Source organism: Alexandromys fortis, unplaced genomic scaffold, assembly GCF_014885135.2.
Source record: "Alexandromys fortis isolate MF-2015 unplaced genomic scaffold, M_Fortis_MF-2015_v1.1 scaffold_224, whole genome shotgun sequence".
In the NCBI taxonomy this organism is placed as follows: Eukaryota; Metazoa; Chordata; class Mammalia; order Rodentia; family Cricetidae; genus Alexandromys; species Alexandromys fortis.
In genome coordinates, this window is record NW_026068104.1 from 790453 (window position 1) to 809150 (window position 18698).

Genomic DNA, 18698 nt, shown 5'->3' on the forward strand with positions numbered 1-18698 from the left:
TTTTCTCAATATAATTTCACTATCAAGGAAAAAGCCCCATGAAGAACAGGGAACTTGATAAAGATGAAATGGGGGAAAAATGAGATGTTGAATGATTTTGGAATTTGGATCTGGCTTATGACACTTACTAGCTATGGAATCTTAGATGAATTATTTAATGTCCTTAAATTTCCATGTTTTCATCTGTGAAAGAGTTATGCTGGTTTTTATTTGATGAAATTATTAGGAGCTAAAGGTAATATCAGATAGTAAGGACATAGCATACCACGGTTCAGGGAACACTGCAAAAGAGAAAAACAGGGATGGAAAAGCCTAAGGGTATGGCGAAGTGCAGCAGAGAGATGTCTTCAGGGTATGTCATAGTCATTGCCCTGAGGCTGGGACTACATGCACAAGGCCTGCACAAGCCTGAGACCATTACCTTTCATCATGGATGGAAGATGGGTCCACAAGGTTCTGTCTCCCCACAAGGGGCTATTGGCTGTTAAAAGTTGTTGGATGTAGGGGTGTCATTTTCTTTAGTGGGGTAAGCCTTGCTTTACCCTTGCTTTAATAAATACCCTTGCTTTAATAAATAACTTTCTATCTATGCGTGGGTAGAACTTCAACAATAACTTCTTCATCTTTCTCCTCCTCCTCCTCCTCCCTCTCCTCCCCCTCCTCTTCCTCCTCCTCTTCCTCCCCTCCTCCTCCCCTTCCTTCTCTTCCTTCCCCTCCTCCCCCCTCCTTCTTTTTGAGACAGGGTTTCTCTGTGTAAGAGTTCTGACTGTCCAGGATTGCTTCTTTCTGCCTCCCAAGTGCTGGATTAGCATGAGTAAAACTTCTAATTCAGCTCAGTGGGTCATACATGAAGACAAATAGGAAAGTAAAATGTGAGTTTCTTTGAAAAGAAAGGTTCCAGCAAGAGAGAGGCTATAAGACAGGAGAATGGCGGTGAACATGACTCAAATTCATTATATAAATGCACAAAACTTTCAAATAATAAAAAGAAAACAAATTCACTGCAGAAAAGCTTAAATAAACTAAAAAGGAAGGAATTCAATACACTACCTGATATACTATAAGGTGGTTAAGAAGTGTTGCTATTCGATAAAATCATTAATTTTCCTTAATACTGTCAGCACCAAGGGCATATGGCTTTAAAAATGCCACTACCGTAAATTAAAAAAAAAAAAAGGTGAGAGTTTTGGTTCAAGCAAACTGGTATCATAGTTGCAACCAAGATACTGTGACTAGAATTCTGTGTACTAGCTCCTAAAGATAATGATGTGCTTTGAAGCCACCATCTGGGCCCCATGACAAATTTTAGATACAGGAAAAGAGAAAAAACACAAGGCCCTTGAAGTGGCCTTTAGGAACTTAGTGAGACAATTGAATAGCACGTCTGAACATGCATTCTTATAATTACTGGGAAAAGTATTGCCCTGTTAAAGCAACAACAGCACAGCTTCTATGATGCTCATACCTGCCAAGATAGACATTAGCACAGGAGGTGAGATTAATTTCCAGATTACGGCATCCACATGGCTTCCTTTCTTTATAAACATTTGCCTTGTGCTCCAACCCCAATGGAACAGTGCAATTAAAGACCATTTCACAAGTTCCTATTAGGGTGGAGGAGAAGCAGATAGAGCAGAGCATAGACAATCGTAAGTGAGGAGACTTGAACAAAGTCTCCAGATCAGGAGTGTAGGCAGCTTCCCAAATAGGAGGGTACGTGCTCTGTAAATACCAGCTGTCGCTGTAAGCCAAAGGCCAATATTTACATGAATCCTGTGGCAAAGTCTATTGACTGAGCATCCACCTTCCCAGGCAAATTTGTATACTTGTGCGCCCTTTCAGCCATCCTGTCTTAAAAAAGATTGATCACCTTATACATATGTGAGAAATTGCCCAAGTAAAAATACGTTATACCCCCCTCCCCCAACCTCAAATCACTTCCCAGATTCTTCTCTTGGAATGTGGAATACATATTCACACAGAAAAAGACATCCTGATGAAAGTGTATTTAATACATGGTGTACCAGAAACATTGTATGGGAGCAATAAGCAATATGGTACCTTAAAAACAGGAGCACAGAAAAAAGACAACAAATGTTTCTTGGAGCTTTCTTATCTTTCTACAAGCTGCAGGCAGCAAAAGGGGGAATTCTATTTCCTCTCAGTTTGCATGAAAACTGCAATTCTGAATGAAATTCACATGAAAAAATGCAGTTTGAATGAAAAGAAAAAGAAAAAAGGAAAGAAAAAATGCTCTGTTTCCTCTGTTTGATAGGTATGTATATACAGCCTACTTTTTCCTCTCAGGTCTTCTGTAATTTGTCTACCAAAGGACCTTAATGATTGATCGAGGAGATTGTACATGCAGGGGGGGGGGAGGGATAAGAACTCTTATTCCTTAATGTCTCTGTATATTTTAATAGAAAATTCATTTCTAATGGTCAGTTAGTCGACTTAATGCCCCTCTCCATCTCCTTCAGTGGAATCTGATGCTTCAGGAGTACCAGCAGTCTTTACCCTGAGACACCCAATGTCCATTGGGTAGTGCATGTCTATACTTCACTAAGAAAGGTCATCAGTGGATTTGGGGTGGAGGGATTCACACATAATGATGGTAAAATGAGATGATACCATCATCAGATTCTTTTTCCCGTTCTTTGGCACACTCCTTCAGTCACTGGCTTCTTCTCTGCCTCTTTTTCTGTGTTTGAAATTAGACCATGAAATGGAGCACGGTTGCTTATGCCTGTAATCCTAGGGATTGAGAGACTGAGGCAGGAGAACTGCTACAAAGTAAAGGTCAGCTAGACTTGCAGAGCAAGACCCTACCTCAAAGGAGAGAGGTGGGAGAGAGGAAAGGTGAGAGGGAAAGACAGAGAGGCACCGAGCAACACATACACACACAGAGACAGAGAGAGACACGCAGAGACAGAGCAACATGACCTAGTTTAGGGACACAATCTCACATCCACATTAATCTACAATCTTAATTCACATTAAGGCACAAGTGACCAGTAACAGATAATATTTTGGGGTCATCTGATTGCTATGGTACTATGTACACAAACCACAGCTTATTTTAGATGGGTTGTTTAGGGAGGTCTGCTGATGGACGTTAACCATGTGACACAGTTACTTTGGAAAGCAGTTGCTTCATTTTGGAAACAGTATGCTTTGTGATTGTTTGGTATACTGTTTCTTACATGTTCTGTTGTCTGTCATTTCTAGTGACTGAACTTTAAAGGATAGGATGTCAATCTCCCCACTGTTTATAAATAATAAGGAGACATAGAAGCAATAATTAATAGTCGTGTTTATATACACGTGCACCTTTTACAAAATACATTCAGCGATCATTGATTAATAACAAGGATATGAGCGGAATAGAAGCAAAAAAAATCATAGCTGTTTAATTCAATGACCAATATCAGGTAACCTATCACAAGTTGCCCTAGGTTTTGTGGAAGACTTTGACATTGTCTCCTTTGAATTTTAAGATTCAGGGGTGCATTCAAAAGAAGGACTCCTGAGTGTTGGCCATCTGAGGAAACCAGAGTGGAAAGTGGAACATATATTCATAAAATCTCTGTCAGGTTTTGCCTTCTGAGTCTGAGGGAGTATTTGCCGTCGAGTGATTCAAGTTCTTTTTCAGCAGAGTTTTTGAAGGTTGAGTGTATTCTATCAATCTAATTCTCCCAGAAACCTGCAAAAGGGCAGTCCCCAGAGGGGTTCTGGGCTTTTGCAGTGCAGTCATTGGCTGAGGAGTTCTTTATGCAAGGAGGGGGAGAACACACCGAGGCACAGAGGTGCAGAATAGGTAGGGCAGATTTGAGGGAAAGATTATTTCTTTTGCACACATCTGTGAGGGAAACTCAGGCTCACTGTTGGGGGCATATGGAAAAGTAGAAATTTTAAGGGGCCATGAGCTGTGTGGGTTTCGTCTGCCACCCCTGTGTGCACCCCACATTCAGGCAACAGTTGGTCGTGTGGGACCAGCCCGGGCTCTGGGTGGGGAGGGGGAGTCTCGCGATTGGTGAGGGGGGGCGGAGGGGGGAGGGTGATGGGGGGAGGCCATGACGTAGGGTGGGTGGACGGAAGTGGGGCAGGGTTGAGGGTTATTTAAAGAAGGTGGGGGGCGAGCGAAGGGGTTGGAAGCTACTATTCCCTACCCCTGCTCTATCTAGCTCTTCCTAGCGCAGCCACTGCAACCGCCCAGGAGCCTCCCTTCTCCTCTTCATCTTTCCCGCTCCAACGCCATGGAGCCGGACACGGCCACAGAGGCAGCCACCGTGGCAGCCTCGGATGCCAGAGCCACAATCGTGGTCATAAAGGATGAGCAGCCCGGGCCGTCCACCTTTAAGGAGGAGGGAGCGGCTGCCGCCACCACGGAAGCCACCTCGGCCACTGAGAAGGGCGAGAAGAAGAAGGAGGTAAATAGGAAAGGGGTGTGTGCGCGCGCTCTGTGTGTGCTGGTCACATCCTGTGCCTGGCCCCTCATAGGGGCCCAAATCCTGACCTTTTGGCGCCGACAGGTACCGCGATTCCTGCAGGGATGGGGGCAGCAGGGCGGCAGAACCATTTAGCATTCCTTCCCCTCCCCCTTTCCTGCCGGCCGCCTGCTGGGCGGGGGCGGGGCAGGGCGAGGGCGCGGCAGGATAGCGGGGTGTCTGATCCTGAGCCCCGAGTTTTCCTATCCCCGGGCTCTCCACCTTTCCGGAACTGGGGAAACGGTATGGGGGGGGGGGGATGGGGCTGTGCTGGAAAAAGCCTCCGCCTCTCCCTTTCCTCGCTTGTTCTCCTATCTTACCCCCCTCTTCCCGTCGGCCTCTGCCTGGGAAATCTGGGCCCTTCAGTCTCACCATCGCTGAAGGGGGTTTGACTAGGGCTTATATTTGTAATTTAAATTTCAAGGTGCTGGTAGTAGGGGGAGCAGGACTGGGAAAAGGAAAAATGGTTGGAAGGGAATGCTTTCTTTGATTGGCACTGTCTTTGGGATTACAGAAATAAAAAAAAAATAATCCCCCTTGTTCCTTTGATCCCCGCCTCATGGTGAGGAGGGGGTGTCATGTCAAGAAAACAACCTCTCCGCGGTTTACCTTACAATCCTCACACTGAGGAACCATGCTTGCTGTCTTAGGAAAATGTCCAATCTCTGCACCCTCACCCTCTTCTGCCCCGCCCCTGGTGGTAGAGTGTTTCGCCCCAGGCCACCCAGATGAAACCCCCCCTCCCCCCCCCACATCTGGCCTGGTCTTCTAGCCTTTCACTTCCCTTGCCTACTGGGGCAGCATTCACTCCTGGACACAGGCATTTTTTTTTTTTTGTCAATTTGTTGTAAAGTCCGAGTCTGTAGAATGAACTACTCCTGATACACGCACGAGAAGGAGCCGCTGCCAGTCACACCTATTACAGGCCAATCCAGGAAGCAGGTATTATTGCAGACGAATATGCAAGTAAAACTATAAAATGCTTCGAAAACTGATGTTAAAGGAGAGGATGGAGTATAAGAAGTTTTGATGTCTAATAAAATTGCAGACCAGATCGTATATAGGTGGATGTTTTTCGGTTTATGACACACACAATGATTTAAAAAATGGTGGGAAATTGAAATCATGCTGTAGAGATCTCAAGTGGGTTGGTATGAGTCATTATACAGTACTATGCGACTAGACGGACAGCTTTGGGAGGAGAGGAGCACCTTTTCCCCTTGAATTGGAAGAGTGATGCTAAATCCCAGCAGTTCCTTAAGCCACTCAGTTTACTGTTACAAAGTTGACTAAGCAGAAGACAACTGTAGTGCTAAGTGAAAACCATGGGAGATACTGGATGGAAGATGTGTGTAATACCTGGATCAATAAGACAACACCGATGATTAAATCTGGGTCAAATACCGTGTATCAAAATTCAGAAATGTATCTAGTGCCTTTTATTCCCTCGACTGGTAAATATCTTCTTCTTCTTCTTCTTCTTCTTCTTCTTCTTCTTCTTCTTCTTCTTCTTCTTCTTCTTCTTCTTCTTCTTCTTCTTCTTCTTCTTCTTCTTCATCAAAATTTTCACCTCCTCCCCTCCTCCCATTTCCCTCCCCTCCCCCCACTTCCCCTCCCCCTCCCTCTCCAGTCCAAAGAGAAGTCAGGGTTCTCTGCCCTGTGGAAAGTCCAAGGTCCTCCCCCCTCCATCCAGGTCTAGGAAGGTGAGCATCCAAACAGACTAGGCTCCCACAAATTCAGTACATGCAGTAGGATCAAAACCCAGTGCCATTATCCTTGGCTTCTCAGTCAGCACTCATTTTCTGCCAAGTTCAGAGAGTACGGTTTGGTCACACGCTCCATCAGTCCCAGTTCAGCTCCCATTAGATCAGTCCCAACGTCTCAGTGGATGGGTGCACCCCTCGCGGTCCTGACTTCCTTGCTCATTTTCTCCTTCCTTCTGCTCCTCATTTGGACCTTGGGAGCTCAGCCCGGTGCTCCAGTGTGGGTCTCTGTCTCTATCTCCATCCATCGCCAGATGAAGGTTCTATGGTGATATGCAAGATATTCATCAGTATGACTATACGATAGGGCCATTTCAGGCTCCCTCTCGTCAGCTGCCCAAGGAACTAGCTAGGGGCATCTCCTTGGACACCTGGGAACCCCTCTAGAGTCAAGTCTCTTGCCAACCCTAAAATAGCTCCCTTAATTAAGATATATACTTCCCTACTCCCATATCTACCCTTCCTCCATCCCAACCTTCCCATTCACCCAAGCTCTCCCCATCCTCCCCTTCTCTCTTCTTCTTCTTCTTCTTCTTCTTCTTCTTCTTCTTCTTCTTCTTCTTCTTCTTCTTCTTCTTCTTCTTCTTCTTCTTCTTCTCCTCCTCCTCCTCCTCCTCCTCCTCCTCCTCCTCCTCCTCCTCTTCCTTCTCCTCCCTCTCCTTCCTCTTCCTCCTCTCCCCTCCTCGTCCCCCCCCTCATTCTCCTCTCCCCTCCTTCCCCCCTCCTCCTTCTTCCTTCTTTTTTGGAAAGTAGTCAATGCTGAATTTTGAAATTGCATAAGTTTTTGGATTTTCATTGTGAAAACACTGGGGATCAATAAAGTATATTTACAAAACATGAAGTGTATTGCTGTATTCTCATGAACTCTATACACTGCTCTGGTGGAACCTCATATGTCCCCTCAGGATAGAAGCTGCATTTCCTGAGTCTCCAAAGTTTCCTATTTTGGTCAATATTTTCTTTTTTTTTTTTTTAATTTTCAGTTGTCTCTAAAAGCTTAGATTGGGGCAGCCATGAGGAATAGAATGTGGGTCCCACTAGCCAGGTAACACACTAGACCTGTACACACCCGAAGACCTTATTTTTGAGGGTGACAGAGCTAGAAAGATTGCGGGGACGTGGTGGCTATAAGCCTAGTGGAAAAAAAGGCAGCCCTTGGTTGAGAGACAGAGACACTGCCTCAAAGGAATAAGTAAAAAGCAATAGAGGAGGAACCTTGATGCTCTCTTCTGTTCCCCACACTTGATGTATGGCACCTTCACATTCATATGTGCATACAGCCAAGCAAATGTATAGAAACACACACACATATACACACACACACCTTTTAAAAATGTTATGTATATTTTGAACTACCTTGAATCTGGGAGAAGTACACATTTATTATTTCCTCATAGTCCTTGGTTATTATACTTTGACAGTGATACCAAGCCAGCTGACATTAAGCAGCTTGTTTCCCCTCAACTAAATAACCATTTCTCAGACTTTTTACAAAAGTAATACTAGCTTCTAATAGCAGGGTATTTACTTTTACTTTTTTAAGATCTCATCTACTTTAATTAGAAAGAATTTATCTATTGTATAGGACATAGCATTTAAAGCATCTGTAAAATACAAAAATATCAGTGATGCTTAACCCCAGGAAGAAGGGATGTTGCTATAGAGAACAGGATTTCAGTCTGGAGTTCTGCCATGTCTTCCTGGTCTCCATGGTACACCTTGGTTTAGTAGTGTTTACTATGTCATTTGGTACTGCTTTCATTCCTTTAAGTGTACAAAGCTGTACTAGCCAATGAGATAGACTTGGATAGATCTGTTAGCGAACTGATTGTGACAGCCCACACAGGGTTATTTTTTCTTACCTTCTGGTTCCTGAAAAAATTAAAAAAAATTTGTTTTGGATAGTAGTGTCAATAAAGTGATTACCCATATCTTTTAATAGTACTACTCAAGATGAGGGATTCATATAGTGTGTGATTAGTTTTTTAAGCACAGAAGTAATTAATAAAATGTTTTTCTGAGATGTAATCTTCTGAAAGTGAAGTTTATTTCCCATATATATGTATATCTATATATGTATATATATGTATATATATATTTGATGAGGTACTTATTGTTTTAAAACTTGAAAACTCCACCTCATTAACCTTTTAAGATACAAGTGTGAATTTTTTAAAAGACATATTTATTCATGTATTTTATGTATATTTTGATATCTAAAATTTTGTTGCTTTGAAAATGAGACTTGTATATGTGACTTTTTTGGTTTTTTTTTTTCAGGGTCTTAGAGAAACAGGGTCTCTCCACATAGCCATGGCGTTCCTGGAACTCACTCTGTGGACCAGGCTGGCCTTGAATTCATAGAAATCTGCCTACCTCTGCCTCCTGAGTGCTGGGACTAGAGGCATGCATCATGACTTCCAGCATATGTGACATGTTGAATGTATGCTATTCAGAGTGTCTTTCTCAGTTTCTATACCAGTCCACCCAGAATTTCATTCAAGCCAGCTCACATAGTTGATCACTGCACATAAGATGCTGCCTATCACTATAGAGAGGTATTCTGTGATCAGTGCTCCAGAGTAGGCCTCTGACCATGGTCGAGTTCCATAATCTCTGAATTTCCTCAAAATAAAACTTTTAGCAAATGTTGGAAGACAGTCATGAATTATTGGAGGCATTTTATTTTCTCGTTTAAGGCCACATTCTGGTGCTGAATTACTATGGAAGATTTCAGAGATAGCTGGACAAAAGCGGTGATAAAAGTGACCTCAATTCTTTTGTTTTCATAACAAGATTTGTACTTTAATTTCTGCAAAGTCTATGTTCAAATTCAAGTATTCTTGGTATTCATCTTGATGAATAGATTCTTGTTTTTGTTATTTTATCTTTTAATTTCTCCCAGAGAAGGATATTTACTCTAGGTATATTCTGATACTTAAATCAATAGAATTGTTTTTTCATAAGATGTTGACCCTGTTTTGGCAGGTTATTTTAGACTTCTCATTGCTAATTGATGCTAGTGTTCACTAAATTATAGCATTAAAATGTCAGCAGTTAATAGAGAATAGCTCTGATGAATCACTTGAATAAAATGTTTTTGTAACAGCCAGAATAGTTTTCTTTCCAGAGGAAATAAAGTGACCAGTTTGAAGCTGTACTATTGGATTATTTTAAGCGTATGAGATCGTGTCGCACTATATAAAAACGTACATGCTTTAATTAGTCTAGGACAACAAATTTCAAAAGTGTCGTTTCAGGAACAGCAGTCAGAGTCTTTTATTCTGAAAGTCTGGCTGGTTTCCAGTACATAAAGAAGTGTTTGGGAGGGTTATTATTTACATTTCTTGAATTCTTTGGTTTGTGGTTGAGCATTAGCCTGTTGAGGATTTCTAAGTCTGCTATTTTATGGTTACACATTTCTTCTGCTTTAATTAAAAAAATAGACAATAAGGATTAGTGTTTTATTTTTGGTTTTTATTTTAATTAATGCCATCTCTCTGATATTTCAGCGTTATCGTTGGACCTCAGGTGCACAGAACTGGATTAATCATAAGCCCTGCTTCATAACTCGCTCTCCTCATTGCTCCATGCATGTCCCTCAGTGATTTATTTATCATGTTATTTAATTACTCTTGGCTTTCTTTAAGGAAGAACATGGACAAGCTTAAAGACCTTGCTTTGCAATTGACTGATATTTATTTCCTTTGAAATTCTAGAAAACCACTTCTCCGTTTCAACTCAAACTTGCTGCTAAAACTTCCAAATCTGAAAAGGAAATGGACCCAGACTATGAAGAGAAAATGGTAAATATGCCCTTGGTAAGGTAGTGACCACTGTAATTCTCTTTTTGTGTGTGTGTTGTTTGTTTGTTTGTTTGTTTGTAGACAGGTCTGGTTTATATACTTCCAGGCAGAAGTTCTTGAACTTGTGATTCTCTCTCCAGCTTTAGCATCCTGATTTCTGTGATTATTAGTTCCACCATACGTGGCTTATAGTTAATGTTATAGTGATATGAAAGATGAAAAAGATTTGCCTGTTTATGACTTATAATCATATTTCTGAGTACAAATGTGATTTGAAACATTAAATTGTCACAAGTGTGTATCTATGTGTGTATGTATGTGTGTGTGTTTGTATGTATGTGTGTGTTTGTATGTGTGTGTGTGTTTGTATGTGTGTGCATAGATCAGATGTGGACATCAGTTATCTTCCTCAGGCATCTTATTTTTTTGATCCTGGCCTCTTTACCCTGAGGATGGGTTTTGGTGGGATTTTTCCTTAACCATTCTCTCCCTTACTTAATTTTTTCTCACTGTCTTACCAAGAGCTCACAGATTTGGTGAGGCTGAATGGCTAGTGAGCTCTAGAGATTCGCCCCTCCTTCTTGTCAATGCTGGGAGCATAGGTGTATGCCATTATACCAACCTTTTTATGTGGGTGCTAGGGATCTGACCTCAGGATGTTATTCTGTTGTGACAAGCACTTTACCCACTGAACCAACTATTACTTTTTATTGAATAAATTAATCTCATTTTCAAAGGAGAAAATTAAGGATTACAGAAACTATGCGGAATAGTTGAGATGAGAAGCCACATCTCACTTTTGCTAAGTGTTCTTTAACTAATACTAAGATGCTATAAGGCAAAAATATTTTGTGTGCTCAGTGATGAAGGTATCAGTGGCAGTATCTGTGTGGCTTTATACCCTGAGGGATATGCAGTCATGATTCCAGATCAGTATTTCTCCTTAATTTGTATATAAATGAACACTGTACATCAAGAAAATATGTACAATTATGGCAATCCATCTTTTGAGGTATATTCAAGCATATTTACCCAATGCATGAAAGTATTACATACTTAAGTAGTGTAATCTTGGGGGCTGGAGAGATGGCTCAGCGGTTAAGAGCATTGCCTGCTCTTCCAAAGGTCCTGAGTTCAATTCTCGGCAACCACATGGTGGCTCACAACCATCTGTAATGAGGTCTGGTGCCCTCTTCTGGCCTTCAGGCAAACACGCAGACAGACTATTGTATACATAATAAAGAAACAAATATTAAAAAAGCAGTGTAATCTTATTTGAATGCCATATATTGTTTTATGATTTGTTTAATTTTCAGTCATCGAGACCTGGACAGGTAGTTGGAATTGATTTTTCCCCCAAAGGACTATTTTTACAGTTTTAAAAATAAGTGGAGAGGAAATACATGTTTTAGTTGCTGATAGCTGTTTTACAAGAGCCTGTGCCTTGATGTTTAAGACCACATCTAAGGAGACAGTTAATGTTTTAACAGTTCTAAAAACAACATTCCAGAGAGGATAACATGAAGTGGAAAAGTTTTGGCCTCTATCCAGCTCGTCATCTGAATGTATTTTTTTCTAAGTCTTGTATCTATGCTAATGAATGTTCTTATAAGTTTCTGGTGTTCTTACTACTTTTTCACCATCAATCAATTAGTCTCTGCTGAATGGTCAGAAAGTAACATTAAAAGAAAACCCAAACCAATTTAATTTCTTTATCTAGGATGAGGTACAAGTCTTTAAATCTTTTAAGGTTTTGTAGTAAACAGTGTTATTTTTAATTTTTTACTATTTTTTTATCAAAAATAGTTTTTTAGTATATTATAAATATGGTTTTCCCTCCCCTTATTCCTCAGATTCTCTCCAACTCACTTCCCATCCACACCCATACCCCTTCTTTCTCTTTTTTAGAAAACCAACAAGCATCTAAAAAAGTAATAATAAAGGCCATTTATTTTGATGCTACAAGTTATATACAATGCTTCAGAGCTTATTGAATTTTAGACTACACATCATTCAGTACTTAATACAGATTAACTGCTTCCCATATGAGTGTACCAATATTTTTTTCTCTAAGCTCTTTTCCCTTGGGTAGAAAGCTTGCATACTAATAACATAAAATAGAATTTCCCAGATCACCACAACTCAAAGCACTGTTTATTGCATTATTGTATCATGACATTGAAATAGTTTTTTGAGAGCTGCTGATTTCATACTCTAAGATTTCAGTTATTTGCAGCTTGGTAATTCTTTTTTTTTTTTAGCTTGGTAATTCTTAAAGTTAAATTTATAGTATGTATATATCATCATTTACATGTGTTTCATTTATTTATTTTTAGTTTCTTGAGAAAGGGTCTCTCTGTGTAGTCCTGGCTGTACTAAAGCTTGTTATGTGGACCAGCATGGCTTTGATCTCACAAAAATCCTCCTGTCTCTGCCTTCCAAGTGCTGGAATTAAATGTGTATGCCACAACTGGCCCCAATTTATATGTATTTCTATGTTTATGACATTATAATTGATGTTTAATTTTCTATTATTAAGGAAAAGAGAATCATATTTTAGAAAGACGAATGAGTCATATTTTCTAATTTTGACTTTTTGATTCTTTTGTCATATTTTGACACCGGGACTTGAACTCTGGGCCTTGGTGCATGCTCTGCCACCGTATTATACCTCCAATGCCAAGGGTATACATCTTTGGGGAGCATTTAATAAATCTGCCAGGTTATTTTTCTTCTGTTCAAACTGTTCGAAACAGCATTTTAAAATGTGGTTACTTACAAGCTGTTGAAGCTTGGGAGTGTTCCTTGCTCATTCTGTGCCTCCAATTTATCATCTGTAAAATGGCTATGACACTAGTGATTACCTCCTGGATTTCGGAAGGGGATTCGGTACATTAGTATGTTAAGAGCGCTAAGGATATTGCATGAGTTAAGTAGAATATAAACGTTTGCTAAATAACTTTGAATAAAAAGTTATAATCTAAAATATAAAAGAAAATCTTTCCTTTTTCCTCCCTTTTGTAAATTAGAAAGCAGATCGAGCGAAGAGATTTGAGTTTTTACTGAAGCAGACAGAACTTTTTGCACATTTTATTCAACCTTCAGCACAGAAGTCTCCAACATCTCCTCTCACCATGAAACTGGCGCGTCCTCGAGTAAAGAAAGATGACAAGCAGACCTCGGTTTCTGCTGGAGAGTATGCACCCTTCTCTCTACTTTCTTTCCCCTCTTTATGCCTCCCCCTTCCCATTCCATTTTCTCAGTATAGCTATATAAAAATATGACTGTTGGCAATATAAATATGTCTTGGAGACAACAATATTTTTTTTTCCTTTACCAGAACTTAATTAGTTAAAAGTGTAGACTGCTTCTAGCACATTCTATGCCAGACACCAGATAACACATTCCTTTTTCATAAAAGTTGTTAGCAAACCTAACTTAGTTGGTGCCTCAGCATTGGTGTTTTTTTTTCCCCCCACCTTAGCTATCGCCACAGGCGCACAGAACAAGAAGAAGATGAAGAACTGCTGTCAGAGAGTAGGAAAACATCAAATGTGTGTGTTAGATTTGAGGTTTCACCTTCCTGTGAGTATTTCATCACAGTCACGGCTCCTTTAACAGTTCCTTTTGAGAAATACAAATTTCCTTGACTATCCTAGCAGAGTATGAGAGGTTCTTCATTTTTATTTTCAGATGTGAAAGGTGGACCCCTGCGAGATTATCAGATTCGAGGACTGAACTGGTTGATTTCTTTGTATGAAAATGGAGTCAATGGTATTTTAGCTGACGAAATGGTAAGGCGCTGGTATTTGAAATATGTTCGAGTTACTCAAAGTTTTTAATGTAAATTTGAACTACCTCTGCTGGGATTCCCTATACCTGGAAACTTTACTTAGTGGCAAAATGATTCACTTTTTAGCTTTATTTATTTTCCTTTATGTTTGTGAGTGTCTGGCCTGCCTGTATGTGTACCATGTGTCTGCAGTGCCTGGGGAGGAGAGAAGAGAGCATCAGATCCCCTGGAACTGGAGTTATGAATGGTTGTGAGCCATCACGTGAGTGCCGGGAATGGAACCCAGGTCCTTTGTCAGAGCAACAAGTGCTCTTCACCTCTGAACTCTGCCTCCTGCCTGCAAAAGAATGTTTATAGTCTACAATTGTTCAAACAACTTCGAGAATATAGCCCTTTGCCCAGCACAAAGATCAACGGAGATTTCCTGAAGTGCTACAACACCTCTTTTTGCTTTTGCCTTTGTTTGCACTTTGGCTTCTAGGAAGCCCAGAGAAAAGTGCAATGTCAAAGGAGTATCTCTTCACCCTTTAAGGTCTGCCCTTGGCGATTTCTTTTTCTTCTTTTCCTTTTCTTCTCTTATGCTTTACCTTCTCGTATAATTTTCCTTGATAACTTTTCATTTCTGTTTTGCCTTTGATTTGTGTTCCATGTTTTTATAATAGGCAACCTGGCGTCTTCTTGCGAATGAGGTAGGATGTATAAAACAAACAACACGTAAATAAACGAATTCATACATGAATGAATGTTGTTTTGTAACTCACTGTGATAGGCCACTATTATATGGCCTCAGACTAATGGGTTTCAATTCTTTTGCTTTAGCCTTCTGAGTGTTGGGATTCTAGGCATAGCCATGATATTCAGCTTCAGTGTTGAGTCTCCATAAGAGTAGAGTGCCAAGTGACAGTCTTTTGATAGGATGACGAATCATGGTCATGCATGTAAAATTACTGAAAAAGATCATACATGATGCTAATTGAGTAGATGAGGGGATTATATGAAGGCCCAGATTTGTATTTTAAGATAAAATAATGAAATTAAAGAGAGGACAGAAGGAGTTTGAGACCTATTTTACCCAATAATATAATATTTATGGACCTAGGAGCCATATTTTCAATTACTACTCTCCAGAAGGCCAAGTGATGCCGTGCATTCTATGACATCTAGTCAATCCCATAGGCACTCATCTTTGGATGAGCAGCTATTGGTTGTGTGGCAGAGCATTTTTTTAAAAAGCAAGAGTCAGTAGCACCTTACAGTTACATTATTCAGTTCAGAGAGCAAGGGCCTTGATTTCTCTTTCACCAGAAGGACCAGGATTATTCACCCCAAGAATTTCTTGGCCACAACCTGTCTAAGACAAATGATCTAAAGATCCTTCAAGAGTCTGCTCATTCCAGATACGTTTTAATTAATTTTATCTTTTATTGTCTTTTTTTAAAATATCTTTTTCTTTTCCTTTTCAGTACTGGAACTTAAACCTAGGGCCTTGTGTGTACTAGACAAGGACTCTATTACCATGCTCCACACCAGTCCCTTTTATTTATTTGGTTTTGAGTTAAGGTCCCATTATATTGCTTAAGCTTTTAATTTGCTCCTGCTTCGGTCCCCCCTCCCCCCAGTAACTGAGATTGCAGGTGCATCCCGTCATGTCCAACTTGTTTTAATTAGCAAAAGAGAGGAAGACAGTTTAGAGAATATATGCAACTTAGAAAACTAAATTTTTAAATTAAGTCACTAAGTAATTTTAATTAAGCAATAGTAATTCTGCCATCCAGAAATAACCACAGTTGTCATTTTGACATCCTTCTTTTTTAACTTTTCTTCTAGATGTATAGTTGAGCTCATATCGTATGTATAATTTGGCATTCTGACTTCACATTCATATGTATTTTTCATATCATTAAAACAGTTTGTCAAAGGAAGTTTTTACTGCCTAACAGTCTTAAGGGGGTACCACTGTTTCTGCTCACTCTTGTCTTGCTGCTGCCCGTTTGGACTGTTAGCTGTGCGGTATAAATAGAGTTACGATGACACTCTTGTCCTTAGTTTTCCTGTTCCTCTCAGATGGTTCTTACAGGACTCCTGGAAGTGGAATTGTCTTCTGAAACATTTTAAGGTTTTGGTGGATATTGGCCAGAACAATCCATCTTAAGTGACTTATCAGATAAGATACAGTCCATAAAAGTGGTATTTAGCTTAGATTTAGAGAGTGAAGTTATCTGCTTTGTTTAGAGATAAAGGCAAAAAGCTCCTTAATTATTTAATGTTTACTTTTACTTGTGAGGCTGGGATCAAACCCAGGGCTTCATGCTAAGGAAGTGCTTTCCACTGAGACACACCCCAACTCTTTATTTTAAAAGAGTGACTTTAAAAGGCTAGCGAGCATACTGCATAGGTACCTTTCCCATGGGCAAGGTGGCAGGCTCACGGGTGTTTGATATGTTACTTTGAAAAAGCACACTGTGCTTGGAGATCTCTAAGGTCTTTTCTCACCGCAGTGTTCTGTTCCATTTTGATTCCTAAGGTCGTTAAGGGTGTAAGGCGTAAGTAGACAGCCGTGAGTCTCTTGAGATGCGCAGTCTGCATATTTAATGTGCTGAAGTAATGTTGGTGAAAATAGGAAAGAAAGGTCACCATCTCAGGAGGTTGTAGAAAGAAGTCTACTTTTGTGAAACATACATCTCAAAATTCCCAGTTTTGCACCTACTAGAAGAGATTATGTAATGAGTCCGCTTGCTCCTAAATAGAGTCAGCATGTCCTCAATGGAAAGGTAATTTATTACACAATAATTTGACTACAGGTTGTTGGTTCTTTTCCTCCTCACTCACGACAAGTACTGAACTGAAATGGTTTTGTGTCTTTCTTCTTCTCTCTCTTTTTTTTTTAAAGTCTCCCCTCTTACTTTTCATCGGTGGAAACCTAATTCCCAATGTGAGACAGGTGGCGAGTATTTTTTCTAATGTTGTTTCTAATAAATCGTTTCCTTTGAAAAGTGTATTTATGTGTTTTCCCCTTGTGATGATAATGCAGGGTCTTGGGAAGACTTTACAAACCATTGCTTTGCTTGGTTATCTGAAGCACTACAGAAACATTCCTGGACCCCACATGGTTTTAGTTCCAAAGTCTACGTTACACAACTGGATGAATGAATTTAAACGATGGGTTCCGTCTCTCCGTGTTATTTGTTTTGTTGGAGACAAAGAAGTAAGAGTAAGTTGAGAAACAGCTTTAAAAAGGCTGCCAAGAATATCATTTCTAGACTGCAGTTGTACAATATTGCTGTTAAAGACACTGTGCCTACTACTGCTACTACATAATACTCCAGTTATACTGACTCTGAGCTAGGCTCTATTATATTGTGCACTTATTAACTCATTTAGTTACCACATTTGTGAACTGTGTCTACTTTTTAGCTAGTAAATACTATTAGAAACCCCAGTTTGTGCTGTTTGGAGGCAGAAATTGAAATGACTTAAATCTTGCTGTTTGAAGTTTTGGCTTGCTTGGTGCATCCATCCACACATAGAAATCTGTGGCTCCAGAGAACGTTACCATTCTCTGTTTAAACAAGACTTTGTAACATGTCTGTATAGTCTCAGATAATACTAGAAATTTAGATTTTGACAGGGGAGGGAGAGGTATTTAAATTAGCTATTTGTCCAGTTAGGCTGTAGTTATTTTAAGACTGTAGAGTCAATCAAAAAGTAATGAATTATGCAAAACCAACAAAGAATAATTTTCTTAGAAAGCATATTATTGAACTTTGTCTTTATTTTGCCCCCAGAGAACATAGTTTAAAATAAAAGTTTATACTATTTTACATATTAGATAGATGGAGTATCAAGAGACACTCAGTGGAATAGTACCATAATGAATTATGTAATTTAATCATTATCATTTTGCTTGAAGAAAATTTACTTAAATTTATTTAAATTTAGCTTATAAATAATTTAAATATTGAAATACTGAGTTCATAAATTTAGAATCAAAAGGTTGATTCCTCCCTAAGCCTATTATTTCTCCATAGCAAATTGGTCACTTAGAACTCACTTGTGGTCATTGCCTTTACTTAATGTAGTACTATTGCTTACAAAATTGCATTTATAAGATATTGATACTTTAGTAAAATTATGTCTTGAAGATTATAAGTAAAAGAGCAACATATAGGTTTATAATAAAAAAACTGTATTTTTATTTTGAGATAGGCTCTCACTATTTATGCCTGGCAGGCCTGGAACTCACTGTGTAGATCAGGCTGGCCTCAAACTCATCTCTACCTACCTCAGTCTCCAGAGTATTGGGATTAAAAATGTGAGCCATCATGCCCAGTGCATAAAAATGTAATTCGATGGCTTTTAATATGATGCATAGAATCTAAATGTTTCATGAAGTACCGCTGGGAGTGTTAAAGAGAGGGAGAGTGGAGGTTCTTTAATTATGGCTGCTCTGCCTCCTGGGAGGTTGGGATTTTGCTCACTCCAACAATCTCTTAGTCTTGAAAGCCAGTCTGTAAAGTCAGTATTTTACAAATTGTGAGTCATCATCCATGAATAGGTTGTGGTTTCATCTTAGCAGTGGCAACAGTGTTTTAAAACATCAGGAAGGAATTGCAGAGTAAGTAAACAGAGTTTCATACCACGGCAAACAAAAGTATTGCTTTAAGAAATTGTTTAAGTTGTTTTTGGACAGACACACTCAAACATCTATGCATATATTTGGTCACATGTTAAATGCAGCTTATTATAGTTCATTATTAAAATGTTCATAGCCAGGAATTCACAAACACACAAGTAATTAATGTGCTAAGTTCAGTTCTCAGAGATTGACATTGGTGTATCTAAAATTCTA

General features: G+C 39.6%; 1 protein-coding gene across 4 annotated transcripts in view; it reads left to right on the top strand.

Annotated features, from left to right (window-relative positions):
* Nucleotides 1–4147: 4147 nt before the first annotated feature.
* Smarca1 (SWI/SNF related, matrix associated, actin dependent regulator of chromatin, subfamily a, member 1) overlaps nucleotides 4148–18698 on the top strand; it is a 73372-nt gene continuing 58821 nt past the window's right edge. For 2 of the 4 annotated variants that reach the window (XM_050123983.1, XM_050123986.1), the window contains exons 1-6: nucleotides 4148–4430; nucleotides 9970–10071; nucleotides 13086–13252; nucleotides 13541–13641; nucleotides 13750–13850; nucleotides 16881–17060. In XM_050123983.1, coding sequence (XP_049979940.1) covers nucleotides 4257–4430; nucleotides 9970–10071; nucleotides 13086–13252; nucleotides 13541–13641; nucleotides 13750–13850; nucleotides 16881–17060 — 825 coding nt within the window. In that variant the 5' untranslated portion in view covers nucleotides 4148–4256. The remainder of the gene's footprint in view (nucleotides 4431–9969; nucleotides 10072–13085; nucleotides 13253–13540; nucleotides 13642–13749; nucleotides 13851–16880; nucleotides 17061–18698) is intronic. The other 2 variants (XM_050123984.1, XM_050123987.1) reach the window with 1 other exon arrangement.